Consider the following 16,814-nt stretch of genomic DNA (forward strand, 5'->3'; position numbering starts at 1 on the left):
TTGGCCTCAAAAGATCCTCCCCCCTCAGCCTCCCAAATAGCTGGGATTATTGGTGTATGCCACCATGCCTGGCCATTGTTTGTTTGTTTTTTTTTTTGGCAGAGATGAGGTCTCATTATGTTGCCCAGGCTGGTCTTGAATTCCTGGGCTGAAGTGATCCACCCGCCTCGGCCTCCCAAAGTGCTGGGATTATAGGTGTGAGCCACTGTGCTGGCCTGGACCTGGTTTTTGTTTTGTTTTGTTTTGTTTTTTTTGTTTGTTTTGTTGTTGTTTTTTGTTTTTTTTGAGACGGAATCTCACTCAGTCGCCCAGGCTGGAGTGCAGTGGCGCGATCTCGGATCACTGCAAGCTCTGCCTCCCAGGTTCACGCCGTTCTCCTGCCTCAGCCTCCCAAGTAGCTGGGACTACAGGCGCCTACTGCCACGCCAGGCTAATTGTTTGCATTTTTAGTAGAGATGGGGTTTCACCATGTTAGCCAGGATGGTCTCGATCTCCTGACCTCGAGATCTGCCTGCCTCGGCCTCCCAAAGTGCTGGGGTTACAGGTGTGAGCCACCGCGCCCAGCCTGGACCTGGTTTTTATAGATGCCTTAAATGGTTTGTTGCCTTGTGTGCACAGCCCCAGAAATGTCGTGCTGCTCTCTTTTTTGAGTGAGGGATTGGGGAACAAGAAAGAATCTAAGGGCTCCCTCGGGGTCTTCTGCACACATCCTTGGCTCAGGTGTCCCTCTGAGTCCAGCACATCGCTGGACCATTCGCGGCAGCAAACACAACTTGGGATCTGCATCTCCCTGAGGAAACTTTGTGAGGTGCAGTCACAACTTTTGCTGTTTCCAGTTTAATATTCAACCTGAATCTGGGGCCAGCTGAATGGAGGCTGGTGCTGCTCTGCCCAGCTCCTGTTCTGTTTAGAAACATGTTTATTGCCTTAAGAAGGAGCCAGTTCTGCCGGGCGCGGTGGCTCAAGCCTGTAATCCCAGCACTTTGGGAGGCCGAGACGGGTGGATCACGAGGTCAGGAGATCGAGACCATCCTGGCTAACACGGTGAAACCCCGTCTCTACTAAAAAATACAAAAAACTAGCCGGGCGAGGTGGCGGGCGCCTGTAGTCCCAGCTACTCGGGAGGCTGAGGCAGGAGAATGGCGTGAACCCGGGAGGCGGAGCTTGCAGTGAGCTGAGATCCGGCCACTGCACTCTAGCCTGGGCGACAGAGCAAGACTCCGTCTCAAAAAAAAAAAAAAAAAAAAAAAAAAAAAAAAAAAAAAAAAGAAGGAGCCAGTTCTTTCACCCAAACAGGATGGGCCTGGAGTTCCTCCAGAGGCTAGTGGGCCCAGAGCTGGGAAGGAGGGATGTAAGCTGTGGATAACCGACACATGGAAGATCGTGCAGTGTGAGCATGGCCGTGCGCATGTGAGTGGACCTGTTGGCCTGGCCTTCAGGACCAGGGAAGGGGGGAGCCCTCGCCGCCTTCCCTTCCAGGACAAAGCAAACCAATCAATGGTCTTAAGGGTTTCTTTTCTTCTGAGGCCTAGTCCTGCTGTAGGCAAGGTTTTTCCAGTGGGATATATTAAAATCAACTTCAGTGGCTCATGCTTGTAATCTCAGCACTTTGGGAGGCTGAAGCAGGCGGATCACCTGAGGTCGGGAGTTCGAGACCAGCTTGACCAACATGGAGAAACCGTCTCTATTAAAACTACAACATTAGCCGGGAGTGGTGGCAAATGCCTGTAATCCCAGCTACTCAGGAGGCTGAGGCAGAGGAATCGCTTGAACTCAGGGAGGCAGAGGTTGCAGTGAGCTGAGATTGCGCCACTGCACTCCAGCCTGGATGACAGTGCGGCACTCTGTCTCAAAAAATAAAGAAATAAAAAATGGCTACAATGGTAAATTTATTTTTATTTTTTAGTTTTTTGAGACAGAGTCTTGCTCTGTCGCCTGGGCTGGAGTGCAGTGGCGCGATCTCGGCTCACTGCAAGCTCTGCCTCCCGGGTTCACGCCATTCTCCTACCTCAGCCTCCCTAGTAGCTGGGACTACAGGTGCCCACCACCGCACCTGGCTAATTATTTTGTATTTTTAGTAGAGACGGGGTTTCACCATGTTAGCCAGGATGGTCTCGATCTCCTGACCTCGTGATCTACCTGTCTCGGCCTCCCAAAGTGCTGGGATTACAGGTGTGAGCCACCGTGCCCGGCCTAAAATGGTTAATTTTATGCTATGTGTATTTTACCACACACACAGAAACACAGTATCGAGGTACTTTCCCAAGACAGTGTCTCACAGACATAGGTTTTACACTATGATTTTTACCTTTCACGAACTGTTTTAAAGTAGTATTTGCCTTATAATAGGTAGGTGAATGTTCTAGCTGCAAGAGAAACCAGAGTGGTCCGGTCACTTAACCAAAACTTGCTGAAGCAGACCCCTGTGGCACTCCGGGAACTTGTACCATCCCAGGCGGAAAGGTTAGTCTGATGTGCATAAGGAAACCTTGCACTTCTGTGCCCAGGACAGTAGCCTTGCGCCAGGGAAGTCACCTGTTGTCCAGAATCCCGCAGGGCACATCTTACCCACTCCTTTTATGTTTGCCTGAGCCCAAGGGTTGCTGTTCTTGGAGAAACACCAACCACCCCACTTGACTTCTGGCTCATTTGGATCCAGAAATATGCAGTTTTAAAGCTGCAGCACCTTCCATTTAGGTCCCAGCTCTCCCTCTGGAAACATGCCTGCTCCTCACCAGAGATTCCTCCCTGGAGCACCTGCCCGAAGCATAGCTTTCAAGCTGGTGGTTTTAGAAAGTTAAGAGCTGGCTTCAGAATTCCGATAGGGTGAGACAGCATAGGCTGTGACTTTCTTACCATGCACAGCTGGTTGAAGAGAACTGGGAACGGACTGGGCGCGGTGGCTCACGCCTGTCATCCTAGCACTTTGGGAGGCTGAGGCGGGTGGATCACGAGATCAGGAGATCAAGACCAGCCTGGACAACATGGTGAAACCCCATCTCTACTAAAAATACAAAAACTAGCTGGGCGTGGTGGCGGGTGCCTGTAATCCCAGCTACTCAGGAGGCTGAGGCAGGAGAATCGCTTGAGCCCGGGAGGCGGAAGTTGCAGTGAGCCGAGATTACGCCACTGCACTCCAACCCGGGTGACAGTGCAAGACTCTGTCTCAAAAAAAAAAGAGAGAACTAGAACGAAGCATCTCTTTGCTCAAAGTGATCTTCTCAACTGGGGGCTCCCTTTCAGAAGGACCCCAGGGTGCAGGGTGGTGTTTGGGAGCCTGGGGTGGACCATGCTGAAGCGGGGAGGTGTCTTCAGCAGGGTCAGGCCCTTTTTTTGGTAGAGATGGGGTCTCACCATGTTGCCCAGGCTGGTCTTGAACTCCTGGCCTCAAATAGTCCTCCCACCTTGGCCTCCTGAGTAGCTGGGATTATAGATATGGGCCACTGTGCCCAACCAAGGGCCAAGCTCTTGAAACCCTTATAGAAACTCTGTCTCTAGCCTGTCATTACTCAGAATCTGTGTGACCTGTTCCGGTAACTTCATAAGTTCTGTGAAAAGAAGGTATACTCCGAAGTTTGTAATGGCTTCTCAGAACAGTCACTTGTCTTAAGTGGAAGCCCTTCTAATACTTACACAAAGATTAAGACAAATAATGTGGCTGGGCACCATGACTCTCACTTGTAATTCCAGCATGGTGGGAAGATCACTTGAGGCCTGCGGTTCACGGCCAACCTGGGAAACAGAACAAGACCCCGTCACACAGACACACACACACACACACACACACACACAGACACACACACACACAAATAATAATAAACAAAACAGGCCAGGTGCACTGGCTCACACTTGTAATCCCAGCACTTTGGGAGGCTGCGGTGGGTGGATTGCTGGAGGTCAGGAGTTCAAGACCAGCCTGGGTAACATGGCAAAATCTCATCTCTACTAAAAAGAGAAAAAATTAGCTGGACATGGTGGCGCCTAACTGTAGTCCCAGCTACAGCTGAGGTGAGAGGATCACCTGAGCCCAGGAGGCAGAGGTTGCAGTGCGCCGAGATGGTGCCATTGCACTCTAGCCTGGATGTCAACGCAAAACCTTGTCTCAAACCAAATAAAACAAGGCCAGGCACAGTGGCTCATACCTGTAATCCCAACATTTTGAGAGGCCAAGACAGGATGATTGCTTGAGCCCAGGAGTTCAAGACCAGCCTGGAGGGCATAGTGAGACCCCATCTCTACAAAAAAATAAAAAATTAGGCCAGGGCAGTGCCTCTCGTCTATAATCCCACACTTTGGGAGGCCAAGGCGGGCAGATCACGAGGTCAGGAGTTTGAGACCAGCCTGGCCAACATGGTGAAACCCTGTCTCTACTAAAAATACAAAACAATTAGCCAGACATGGTGGTATATGCCTGTAGTCCCAGCTACTCAGAAGGCTGAGTCAGGAGACTCGCTTGAACCAGGGGCTCAGAGGTTGCAGTGAGTGGAGATCGTGACACTGTACGCCAGCCTGGGTGACAGGGTGAGACTCCACCTCAAAAAAAAAAAAAATTAGCTGGGCACGGTGGTGGACACCTGTCGTCCCAGCTACTCGGGAGGCTGAGGCAGGAAGATTGTTCAAGCCATTCAAAGCTGCAGAGAGCAAGGTCACGCCACTGCACCACCCTCCAACCTGGGCCATAGAGTGAGACCCTGTCTCAAAAGAAAAGAAAACAGGCTGGGCGCGGTGGCTCACGCCTGTAATCCCAGCACTTTGGGAGGCTGAGGCAGGCAGATCATGAGGTTAGGAGATTGAGACCATCCTGGCTAACACAGTGAAACCCCGTCTCTACTAAAAATACAAAAATTAGCCGGGCGTGGTGGCGGGTGCCTGTAGTCCCAGTTACTCAGGAGGCTGAGGCAGGAGAATGGCGTGAACCCGGGAGGCGGAGCTTGCAGTGAGCCGAGATTGTGCCACTGCACTCCAGCCTGGGCAACAGAGTGAGACTCTGTCTCAAAAAAAAAAAAAAAGAAGAAGAAAAGAAAGAAAAGAACACCACATTTGAAAAAATACATTCTTTGAAATGTGAACCTTGAAACACAGATGCAAAAAATGTTTTTTTTAATCCTTCAGAGTGTGAGATGGCAGACAGGTTTGCTGAAAACCCTCGGAAAGGGGGCTGGAGGATTTAGCCGCTCTGTCCTCCCCTCCCTGCAGCCCAGGGCTTCCTCCCTAGCACAGTGGCGCTATGGACTCTCCGGTATACAACTGCTTCGTCGACAGACACAAGATGGACGCTGCCATCCAGGACCTGGGGCCCAAGGAGCTGAGCTGCACTGAACTGCAGGAATTGAAGCAGCTGGCGCGCCAGGGCTACTGGGCCCAAAGCCACGCCCTACGGGGAAAGGTGTACCAGCGCCTGATCCGGGACATTCCCTGCCGCACAGTCACGCCCGACGCCAGCGTGTACAGCGACATCGTGGGCAAGATCGTGGGCAAGCACAGCAGCAGCTACCTGCCGCTGCCCGAGTTCGTGGACAACACACAGGTGCCCAGCTACTGCCTGAATGCGCGCGGTGAGGGGGCCGTGCGCAAGATCCTCCTGTGCATTGCCAACCAGTTCCCTGACATCTCCTTCTGCCCCGCCCTGCCGGCCGTGGTGGCCCTGCTGCTGCACTACAGCATTGACGAAGCCGAGTGCTTCGAGAAGGCCTGCCGCATCCTGGCCTGCAACGACCCCGGCAGGAGGCTGATCGACCAGAGCTTCCTGGCCTTTGAGTCGTCCTGCATGACGTTTGGGGACCTGGTGAACAAGTACTGCCAGGCGGCCCACAAGCTGATGGTGGCCGTGTCGGAGGACGTCCTGCAGGTTTATGCGGACTGGCAGCGCTGGCTGTTTGGGGAGCTGCCCCTCTGCTACTTCGTCCGGGTCTTTGACGTCTTTCTGGTGGAGGGCTACAAGGTGCTGTACCGCGTGGCGCTGGCCATCCTCAAGTTCTTCCACAAGGTGAGGGCCGGGCAGCCCCTGGAGTCAGACAGCGTGAAGCAGGACATCCGTACGTTCGTCAAAGACATCGCCAAGACAGTGTCCCCGGAGAAGCTGCTGGAGAAAGCGTTCGCCATCCGCCTCTTCTCCCGCAAGGAGATCCAGCTCCTGCAGATGGCCAACGAGAAAGCCCTGAAGCAGAAGGGCATCACTGTGAAGCAGAAGAGGTAGGTCCCTGGCAGCCAGTGAGGGGCACACCCAGGGTAGGGGGCTAGGGCAGGATGTGTCCGGCATGAGCTCATCCTGCTGGCCTCCAGGCGGCCTCTGCCCATGGTCCACCCACCCATCTGTGCATGGCTGGAAAGACACTGAAACAGGAAGGATCTTCCCAGTTACAGCCACAGACAAGGGACATCGGTTCCTATCCTCTGGGACCAGGCCCACGGTTGAGATGAAAGCTGATGCTGGCCATGGGGTCAGAAGGCATCGTGGGAGGCCAGGCCCACTCCCAGGGTTATTTCAGGGCAGCCCCTGCTCCACCCCTCCAGCTCTGGGCTCCATGGCTGGTCTCTGCTGTGGTTGCTGGGCGTGGCCTCCCTGCCTGGAGCACAGCCCCAGGGGAGCAGGGTCAGGGGTTCATGGTGTCCTATGTGCATTTAGCAGCCGGCACTGTGGTGGTGCCACGCTGCGGTCTGTTGACGTGCAGTCCTCTTTCTTCTGGGCCAGCAAAGGCCTGTCGGGGGATCGGTACTCACACTAACTTCTCCTTGTCTGTTTTATTTTTCTTCTCCATGTCCGTTGCTTTCTCCTGTTTTTCAGTGTGTCACTTTCTAAAAGGTAGGTCTGAAACTGCATCCGTACACCTGGCCTCTGTCTTTCCACCAGGCTGACTCTAGGCCAGCTGATGCTCTGGGTCCCAGGGCTGCTCTCGCGGGCCGGCTTCGGCAGTGCTGCCTCTGAGCCGGACTGCTGCTCAGGCGCCTTCTGTCTGTGCGTCTGCCTGCCTCCCTGCCTGTCTGCCTCTGTCATGCTATGTCCTGGTGCTTGGCTCACCCCGAAGCCTTGTCTTGCCAGAGCAGTCATTCTCTGTCCTGATTTCTTAGAGAAAAGGTGCATTGTCCCAATCCAAGCTGAGCACTCTCCCTTCTGTAACGGGTGGGAGGTGGGGCTCCTGGGAACTTTCTCCCTGTTGGGCACCTAGAACCCGGCCCTAAACTGGGGCAAGCAGGCGAGAAGTTCCCTCTGGGCTTAGTTCCAAAGAGGCTCTGGGGCATACCTTGGGAGACATGGCCTGGCCCCGGACGTGGCTTCGGGCTCTGACCCCTGCTTGCTCCCCTCAGGCAGTTTGTACACTTGGCCGTCCATGCAGAGAACTTCCGCTCAGAGATCGTCAGCGTGAGGGAGATGAGAGACATCTGGTCCTGGGTCCCCGAGCGCTTTGCCCTGTGCCAGCCCCTCCTGCTGTTCTCCTCCCTGCAGCATGGGTACAGCCTGGCCAGGTAACACCCCAAGGGGCCAGAGCGGGCGGCAGAGCTGCCCAGCCACATGTCCTGCCCACAGAGGCTGGAAATGGGCCTCAAACCTGGGCACCTGGTGAGGCCCTGCTTCTTCCTGTGGGGCCTAAGAATCAGGGTCCTTTTCTGGGCTTCTGCCCTCCCCAGGCCACCCAGACTTTGGGAGTCATGGCCAGGCATGCCACAGCTTGGGGCCGTGCAGGCGTCATGAAGATGTGGGAGGCAGAATCCCCACCTCGGAGCTCACAGCATTGTCTTGGTTGGGGGACCATGTGCGTGGCAGATCCCGGTTGTGCTCACTCCCCACCCTGTCATCCACATGGTGCTCTGTCAGGGACGCCAGGCCTACTGCCCTCCAGGGTGGCGCTGCCAGGTGCAGCCAGGGAGCCTCCCTCTAGCCTTGAACAGCATGTGGCCGTGGGAGCTCTGGGTTGGGCCTGGGATGACCTGGAGGTGAGGTAGGCAGAGCTGGTCCAGCCCCCACCCGGCACCGTTTACAGGTTCACAACGCCTCAAGCTTTTTGGCATAGCTGGAGCCACTTCTCCTGGCCCTGCCAAGGACACAAGCCAAGCTTTGGGCGCCACATTGGCAGACACGGGCATCTTTGGCTCCCACGTGCCTGGGCTGCGAGGATGAGCCAAACCTCCCCACCGCGGGGACCTGTTCCTCTGGTTCCTACTTCCCCAGCCCCTGGCGCTTGGCTCTGCACTGGGGCCTTCCGCTGCAGGCCTCTCCCCTGAGTCACACCAGGGCGGGCTGTACTGGGGATGGCAGAAAAGGGCCAGGTGAGAAGAACACCTGGGTGAGGGTGTTGTCGGGACCCAGAGAGAAGGAAGCACAGTTCCCAGGTCTTCCGCCCCAAGACAGCCGGGGCCAGTGGAGGCTGCAGGAGGCAGCTGGGAGGGTGTGCAGGGTGACAGCTGGCATGCGTGTCTCTACGCCAGGTTCTACTTCCAGTGTGAAGGACATGAGCCTACCCTCTTGCTTATCAAGACCACGCAGAAGGAGGTGAGCAGGGACCCGGGAGCCAGGGCTGGCTCTGATGGTCTCCGGAGCCTAGGCCTCCTGGGCTGGAGCCAGAGTTAGAACGTGGGTGTGGCCAGCACATGGGGCTCATCCCACGCTCAGGGTCACAAGGGGAAATAAGACTATCCCCAGCACAGCCCCCGCCCACCCTTATTGCCAGCCCCAAGCCAGGGGCAGGGTGCACGCATGCTGCCTTGCCTACACAACCCCTGCCCTGGGGTGGGGGTGGGAGACGGTGATGCCTGCACCCCTACCTGTGACTTGGTGGGGCTGGAGTAGGCTGGAGCACAGGGACGCTCCTGGGGGCCTGTGGGCACAGCCTCACCCAGACCTTTCCCCCAGGTGTGTGGTGCTTACCTGTCCACAGACTGGAGTGAGAGAAATAAGTTTGGAGGCAAACTGGGCTTCTTTGGGACCGGAGAATGCTTTGTGTTTAGGGTGAGTGGGGCCAAGTGCCCCCCAACCCCCATGCAGACCCTGTAGCTGCATTGCTCTGGGAGTACCCGCCTGCCCTGGGGACACTGTTTGATGTCACCATGGCAGTCACCCAGCAGCGTCATCGCCATGTGTGCTTCGGGTTTGATCTTTCAGCTGCGCGCTGCTCCGAGGCAGGCGGGCTTATCTGCTCGAGCCACCACCTCCCCAGCCCCTGGCTTGGGCTGCACCCACCTTGGTCTCTGGGTGCAGATTCGAGGGATGAAACAGGCGGTGGCTCTGGGGCAGAGGGTCCTGCAAGTGCCTGCACCAGCTCCTCATGCTCCGCTTCCACCCCAGCTGCAGCCTGAGGTGCAGCGCTACGAGTGGGTGGTGATCAAGCACCCTGAGCTGACCAAGCCCCCACCCTTGATGGCTGCCGAGCCCACCGCCCCGCTCAGCCACTCCGCCTCCTCGGACCCCGCCGACCGCCTCTCGCCCTTCCTGGCCGCTCGCCACTTCAACCTGCCCTCCAAGACCGAGTCCATGTTCATGGCGGGGGGCAGCGACTGCCTCATCGTCGGTGAGTGCCAGCAGACGGGGCCCTAGGATGAGGGTGTGGGGGTCCGGGCAGCTGAAGCTGCTGCACCCAGCCCTCCCTGACTGGGGTGGCAGAGAAGAGGCCCTGGGTGTCAGGGTGGACCAGGCACGATGGGTGGGAGGGAGCTGGGAGGGAGCGACCAGCCTGGACAGCTAGTCCTGGGGGCTATGGAGGGTCAAGGGTCTGTGCGGTTTCAGAGAGGCCCGTGCAGGGCAGGACAGCTGGGACAGCAGGTGAGGTGCCTGGGGCAGTGCTGATGGGGCAGTTAGGCCGCAACTGACCTGAGCATCCTGCAGGGGGAGGAGGTGGCCAGGCGCTCTACATTGATGGGGACCTGAACCGGGGCCGCACAAGCCACTGTGACACCTTCAACAACCAGCCCCTCTGCTCCGAGAACTTCCTCATCGCTGCTGTGGAGGCCTGGGGCTTCCAGGACCCTGACACCCAGTGACAGCCTGTGCCACGGTGACTGAGCCGCGGTGGGGTGGTGGGCCAAGGCTGGGCTGCCGCCTCGGGCAGCAGAGAGCAGATGAGACCCCCCATGTGGTGGGCAGGGTTGGGGGACAGCAGGGCCCCGTGGCTGAGCCTGGCGTTGCCTGGACCTGCTGCTGCCTCTACCTGGGGTTTGGGCTGGGCTTCCCCAGTCCACCTGCATCTGGGTCAGAGCCGGAGGGGCTGCAGTGCCCCCAGCCCCACCCAGAGCTGGCATAGGAAGTACCTTCCTCCTCCTTGGAGGCTTCCTTAGCCCAAGGCCTTGGGAGTGTCTGGGTCTTGCTGCCCCTGAGCTTCTCTATGCAGCCTGAGCCCCTGGGGTGGGAGTGGAATGGCAGCGGGAACGTGCAGCTGAGGGTGAGCTTGTGGTGCCCCCTGCTGGTGCCACGTAGCATCGCACCCTCCCGAGCAGGGCCCTGCAGCCTGGCTGACTGGCGACTGAATCCCAGAGTAGATCCTGAGAAGAGACTGGCACCCTTGGGCCTGCCCCCTGGCGGATCCCACCTCCTGTCCTGGGCCTTTGCCCCAGTTTCCTCCCCAGGCCTCCTGGGCCACCTCTCTCAGTAACCCTGCTTGGCCGGCTCTGAGGCTCCCCTGGGCAGCGTTTGGGAGCTGCTGGGTGGGAGGAGGAGGGTGGGATTTGTGCTGGGCTCCACCCCCAGGGAGGGTGGGAGCTGGAGGCAATGTCACATGTCCTTGTGTTTCTGCAGAGCCTGAAGCTTTTGCTGGGCCTCCCTGCGTGTTCCCATCTGAAGAGGTGGCCCCGGGAGAGGCCCTCAGGGACCGACCCAGACCAGCAAGCTCGATTTCCAGGGGTCTGCCCAGAGACGCCTGGACCCAGGGGACTTCTCAGCCCCGCTCCGTTCCAGCCCAGGCCTCCTTGAGTTCTTGTAGCCTCTGCAGCTGCCCATTTCACCTCTTTGTCATTGCAGTGACCTGGGGCCCAAGGTCACGCCCAAGTCCCTCTTTGTGGCATGCTCATCTCAGTTCATCCCCAGCTGCTTCTCTGCACCAGGCCCTGCGCCCTCCCCAGACCCTGGCCACCCAGCACTTCCTTGGCCACCTTGCATGGATGCATGTCCCCCCTCTGTCCTTCTTGTGGTGCTGTGGCTGGCCACGTGTCAGGGTTTTCTCTCATCTTATAGCCTTTGGGCCCCTGGGTCCCTGCCCTGCCTAAGCCCTGCACTGGCCAGACACAGGTAGGTGCCAAGGGAGACCTTGCCTCTGGGCACTGTAGGGGGCAGCCCCCTGCCTTGTGACCTCCCTCCATGCCCTGTGACCTCCTTCAGCTGGTATTGAGGGTCTGGGCACCACGGAGGGGAGAAGGGAGAAGTGGAGGCCAGAGTGGCTATTCTGGGACCATGGAGGCCTGGGTCACAGATACAGGTACCAGCAGTCCTGCCCCTACTTCCATCCCTGCTGGTCTCCAGCCAGTGCCACTTGGAGTCCCCTGCACCGTGCCACTGTCCATCCCCACACCGTTGCCTGCTCCTCCCATGGGGCTTCAGCCTCCCCTGACCATCTGCTCACGTAGCCTCTGACTGGGCCCACAGTGGTGCAGGAGGAAGGACTGGGAACCCTGCGTGGCTTTGGGCAAGCTGACAAACCAGTTTCCCCAACTGTGAAATGGGGCCAGTCCCCATGCCTTGCTGTCCTCCTCACAGGACTGTTGAGAGGCTCGCAGGGGGACAGGGTGAATCCCTCTCTCCAGGAGAGATATGGGAGGGAAGTCGCCACTCATCTCACAGCCCACCACAGTCCTCCAGGCCCCCGCCTGAGTCCCCAAGGCCCTCATCTGTACCGCCAGCTTTGGTGTTCATTAAACATGGTCTTGCTGCATCAACTCCAGGGCTCCAGGCTGACTCTGATCTCTTCAGCCAGGGGCCTCCGGGGGCTTCCTGGGCCTACAGCCAAGCAGGTGTGGGAGGCTGCCCGCTGCAGTGCTCACCCACATTCTGTGACTGGAATACTGCAAGCCTCTTCCAGAGGGAGCCCTCCAGGAGCAGGGAAGTCATATCCGAGGACCATTTGTAGGTTTCCCTCTGCAAACTTCCTGAACTGGGTGGTGACTTTTCTGGCGAGTTAAGTCCAGCAGGTTCTGCGTGGCTGCCCCGGGGGGCCCCACCCTGGCCTTGCAGTGATCTGGACCAGGAAGACGGATTGCTGCTGGCTCATGATTTCCACATCATGAGCGAAGTTCTTTGTTTTTTGTGTGCATGCAAAATGTTTCTTTAAATTTAATCTCTTTTCCTAACTTTTCTAACCTAGAAGGTATGTGTGATTATTATCTTTTTTATTCTTATCACTATACTTGTTATTATCTGATATTAGGCATTCCCAAATAGAACATAATTTATTTTGTTAATGTTCTCTATTTCTTCTTGATTATTTATTAGCTTTGGATGTTAAAAATTAGCCAAAAGTGGCTGCTCTGCCTATGGAGTAGCCATTCTTTGTTTAAAAAAAAAAAAAAAAAAAAAAAAAAAAAAGGCCGGGCGCGGTGGCTCAAGCCTGTAGTCCCAGCACTTTGGGAGGCCGAGACGGGCGGATCACGAGGTCAGGACATCGAGACCATCCTGGCTAACACAGTGAAACCCCGTCTCTACTAAAAAATACAAAAAACTAGCCGGGCAAGGTGGTGGGCGCCTGTAGTCCCAGCTACTCGGGAGGCTGAGGCAGGAGAATGGCGTAAACCCGGGAGGCGGAGCTTGCAGTGAGCTGAGATCGGGCCACTGCGCTCCAGCCTGGGCGACAGAGCGAGACTCCGTCTCAAAAAAAAAAAAAAAAGGCCAACATTTGATGAAATTGCATAATGAATTCTCATTTGTTTGTAGAAACATTGAAACATTTATTTAGTTTTTTTTTTTTTTTTTTTTTTTTTTTTTTTTTTTTTTTTTGAGACGGAGTCTCACTCTGTCTCCCGGGCTGGAGTGCAGTGGCGCGATCTCGGCTCACCGCAAGCTCCGCCTCCCAGGCTCCTGCCATTCTCCTGCCTCAGCCTCCCGAGTAGCTGGGACTACAGGCATGCACCACCAAGCCCGGCTAATTTTTTTGTATTTTTAGTAGAGACATGGTTTCACCATGTTAGCCAGGATGGTCTAGAGCTCCTGACCTTGTGATCCGCCCGCCTCAGCCTCCCAAAGTGCAGGAATTACAGGCGTGAGCCACCGCGCCCGGCCCTTTTTTTTTTTTTTTTTTTTTTTTTTTTTTGAGATGGAGTCACCCAGGCCTGAGTGCAGTGGCCGGATCTCGGCTCACTGCAACCTCCGCCTCCCAGGTTCAAGCGATTCTCCTGCCTCAGCCTCCTGAGTAGCTGGGATTACAGGCGCCCGCCACCATGCCCAGCTAAATATTTTTTTGGTATTTTTAGTAGAGGCGGAGTTTCACCATGTTGGTCAGGCTTGTCTTGAACTCCTGACCTTGTGATCCACCCACCTCAACCTCCCAAAGTGCAGGGATTACAGGGGTGAGCCACTGCGCCTAGCCTATTTAAAAATTTTTTTTAATAGACCACTTTGTGCTGAATAAATGTTTAACATTTATTTTCAAAACAACAATTGAACCTAATTTAAAATAGTTTATTAAATGAATTCATTAAAGCAGATTATATGCCTTTGGGGCTTCAGAAAATCAGTTTAAACAAAAGAACTTATGAGAGCAAGTCATTTGTACTTGAATTTTTTCAGAGTTTTTTTTTTTTTTTTTTTTTTTTTTTTTGAGACGGAGTCTCGCTCTGTCGCCCAGGCTAGAGTGCAGTGGCGCAATCTCGGCTCACTGCAAGCTCCGCCTCCCGGGTTCACACCATTCTCCTGCCTCAGCCTCCCGAGTAGCTGGGACTACAGGCGCCCGCCACTGCGCCCGGCTAATTTTTTCTATTTTTAGTAGAGACGGGGTTTCACCATGGTCTCAATCTCCTGACCTTGTGATCCGCCCACCTTGGCCTCCCAAAGTGCTGGGATTACAGGTGTGAGCCACCGCGCCCGGCCTAGAGTTTTAATGAATTAAAGTATTTTCATTTTTTCTATTTTTGTAAGCCACGTACTTCATTTTTTGAGTTTTTCAGTGGAATTTGTTTTAAAAAATTTTGAAGATTTCAGAGGCCTTCATATTTCTCTTATCCACTTTGTGAGCCCATAAAGCCTTTGCAGTATCCTTGAGTAGTTTATATTTAATAATTTAGTTGTGTACCTTTTTATTTTGAAGTAATTTTTGATTTGCAGAAGAGTCCTAGAGATGGTACAGGGTTTCCATGGACCCTCGCCTTCCCCCATGTCAACATGAAAACAAAGAAATTAACATTGTTGTATTGCTGTTAACTAAACCACAGGCCTATTGAGATTGCCCCGTTTTCCCCACTGTCCAGGAATCCATTTAATTTTTACAGTTATTTACTTTCTCACATTTTTACTAAGTCCAGAATATCATCAGACTCACAAAACCACTGGTCAAAAAACCCAAATGGCCACTAATTAGGCAATATAGCACCTGCCTCAAATTTGGGTTCATATGGATTTTTTTTTCTCCCTTTTTGTGGAGAACAGTCTTGCTATGTTGCCCAGGCTTTTTTTTCTCCCTTTTTGTGGAGAACAGTCTTGCTATGTTGCCCAGGCTAGTCTTGAACCCCTGGGCTCTAGCACTCCTCCCTCCTCCCACCTCTGCCTCCCTAAGTTCTGGGATTACAGGCATGAACCACTGTGCCCAGCTCATCTGGATTTTTGCTGGTTCTCTTTCTCAGCCTAAATGTCTTGTTTGCATGGAGAAATTAATAAATGAAGCAGGAGTGCCAAACAAGCCTCATAGGCTCTTCACCCTACAACATCTATGTTAGGTAGAAAAGTATGTGGATTTTTAAAAATAATCTGGTATAAAGAGTTTTTAAGAATTATCTTCATCATCCTAATATCAGATTGTGCTTGAGAAGTTAGGTACAACGTAATGCGATTCATTGCTAAAAACAAAATGCCTTCCACAGTTGCAGACTCACTCATTTTACCAAACTATGGAATCTGTCAACACCTTTGCTTGGGACCAAGGAAGCAAAGTCATTGAATACCGTGTTCTGTAGACATGTGACCTGTGATAAGGCACAGACAACACGAACTGGCAAAAACATTGGCGTTTGCTCAAAAGCTTATGAGCTAAGGATCAAAGGGAAAAAAAGAGCTGTGTGAATAATTTTACCTCTTAGTTCTTATGAAGGATGGTTATCGGACTGGAAAAATGTTTATTGGACTGATGCTTTGGAGCCTCTCAATGAATGTAATAAAAAAATACTGTGTAGTGAGCACAAATGTATGGATTTGCAGCGCAATCCAACTTTGAAAACGTGAAAATAAGTGATTTAGTGATATGTTTGGTTGGTGTTAATTTGAGTCCTAAATAAAATTGAGAACTGGTAAAAGAAGGTCACTGTGGAATAACTTGCTATGAGAAGGCTTAGAGGGATGGGAAGTCCTGGACGCCTCTTCTCCAGGATGTCGGAAGAGAGAGGGGAGCGCTAGGTTGACAAGATCTCATCTGCGCATTGTGGTCACCAGTGAGCCTCTCCGCTGAGGCAACAGGTACGTGATGCCACATCTGCAGCCATGGCTGGTGAGAACAGCACCATTCCCTGATCTGTCTTGTTTTCTTTTGTTCCTAGTGCCTGTTGTGTGGACAACTGCACTCAGCAGAGTTTTAGGGAGACTTTGAGGATCCACCATGAAGAATCAGCATCAGACGCCTCATCAGGAATCCCTGGCAAGGCCGGTTGTGGTGGCTCACACCTGGAATCCCAAGACTTTAGGAGGCTGAGGTGGGTGGATTTTTCGAGGCCAGGAGTTTGAGACCAGCCTGGGCAGCATAGGGAGACTCCATCTCCACAAACAAATAATAAAGAATGTCTTGTGTAAAACCGAGTATCAAAAAGCAAACTCAACCTTTCTCATTCAGAATTTCAAAATGAGTATTTCCTTTGGAAGTTTGCATATATATATATTTGTTTTGAAATGGAGTCTTGCTCTGTCGCCCAGGCTGGAGTGCAGTGGCGCAATCTTGGCTCACTGCAAGCTCCGCCTCCTGGGTTCACATCATTCTCCTGCCTCAGCCTCCCGAGTAGCTGGGACTACAGGCGCCCACCACCATGCCTGGCTAATTTTTTGTATTTTTAGTAGAGACGGGGTTTCAGCATGGTCTCGATCTCCTGACCTTGTGATCCGCCTGCCTCGGCCTCCCAAAGTGCTGGGATTACAGACGTGAGCCACCGCGCCCGGTCACGTCAATATTAATGAATGTCTTTTCTTTTTTTTTTTTCGTTTGAGATGGAATCTTGCTCTGTCACCCAGTCTGGAATGCAGTGGTGCGATCTTAGCTCACTGCAACTTCCAACTCCCAGGTTTGAGGGATCCTCCTGCTTCAGCCTCCTGAGTAGCTGGGATTACAGGTGCCTGCCACCATGCCCGGCTAATTTTTGTATTTTTAGTAGAGACGGAGTTTCACCATGTTGGCTGGGCTGGTACCTAACTCCTGGTCTCAAGTTAGCTCCTGCCTCAGCCTCCCAAAGTGCTGGGATTATAGGGGGGTGAGCCACCGTGCCCGGCCACATGTCTTTTCTAGTACCTTGTGTTTAATTGTGGATCTGTATAATACAAAGAAAAACAGAATGCCTTTTTTCTTTTGAGCCCCGCACAGATGGCCCCTCCCTGTCCAGTTCCTCCAGTGAGCCCGAGGCTGCCGGGGGTCCTCCCGGCAGCTGCTGCGGAACCTCTGCTTGCCGTCATGTGAGCTGCCTCTGTCCACTCTATCCTCTCCCCCAGACTGGCC

At 54.0% G+C, this 16,814-nt stretch overlaps 1 protein-coding gene across 6 annotated transcripts in view; it reads left to right on the forward strand.

Moving 5' to 3' along the window:
* The window catches only part of TBC1D24 (TBC1 domain family member 24), a 34,403-nt gene extending 17,749 nt beyond the window's left edge, over window positions 1-16,654 (forward strand). For 2 of the 6 annotated variants that reach the window (XM_073015050.1, XM_073015052.1), the window contains exons 2-9: window positions 5,113-6,192; window positions 6,785-6,802; window positions 7,306-7,464; window positions 8,425-8,488; window positions 8,849-8,944; window positions 9,281-9,503; window positions 9,818-9,986; window positions 10,724-16,654. In XM_073015050.1, coding sequence (XP_072871151.1) covers window positions 5,228-6,192; window positions 6,785-6,802; window positions 7,306-7,464; window positions 8,425-8,488; window positions 8,849-8,944; window positions 9,281-9,503; window positions 9,818-9,972 — 1,680 coding nt within the window. In that variant the 5' untranslated portion in view covers window positions 5,113-5,227 and the 3' untranslated portion in view covers window positions 9,973-9,986; window positions 10,724-16,654. Of the gene's footprint in view, window positions 1-2,074; window positions 2,464-5,112; window positions 6,193-6,784; window positions 6,803-7,305; window positions 7,465-8,424; window positions 8,489-8,848; window positions 8,945-9,280; window positions 9,504-9,817; window positions 9,987-10,723 lie in introns of those variants that run through there. The other 4 variants (XR_012092895.1, XM_073015051.1, XM_073015053.1 and 1 more) reach the window with 4 other exon arrangements.
* Window positions 16,655-16,814: the final 160 nt, after the last annotated feature.

The sequence above is a fragment of the Chlorocebus sabaeus genome, chromosome 5, assembly GCF_047675955.1.
Source record: "Chlorocebus sabaeus isolate Y175 chromosome 5, mChlSab1.0.hap1, whole genome shotgun sequence".
NCBI lineage: Eukaryota > Metazoa > Chordata > Mammalia > Primates > Cercopithecidae > Chlorocebus > Chlorocebus sabaeus.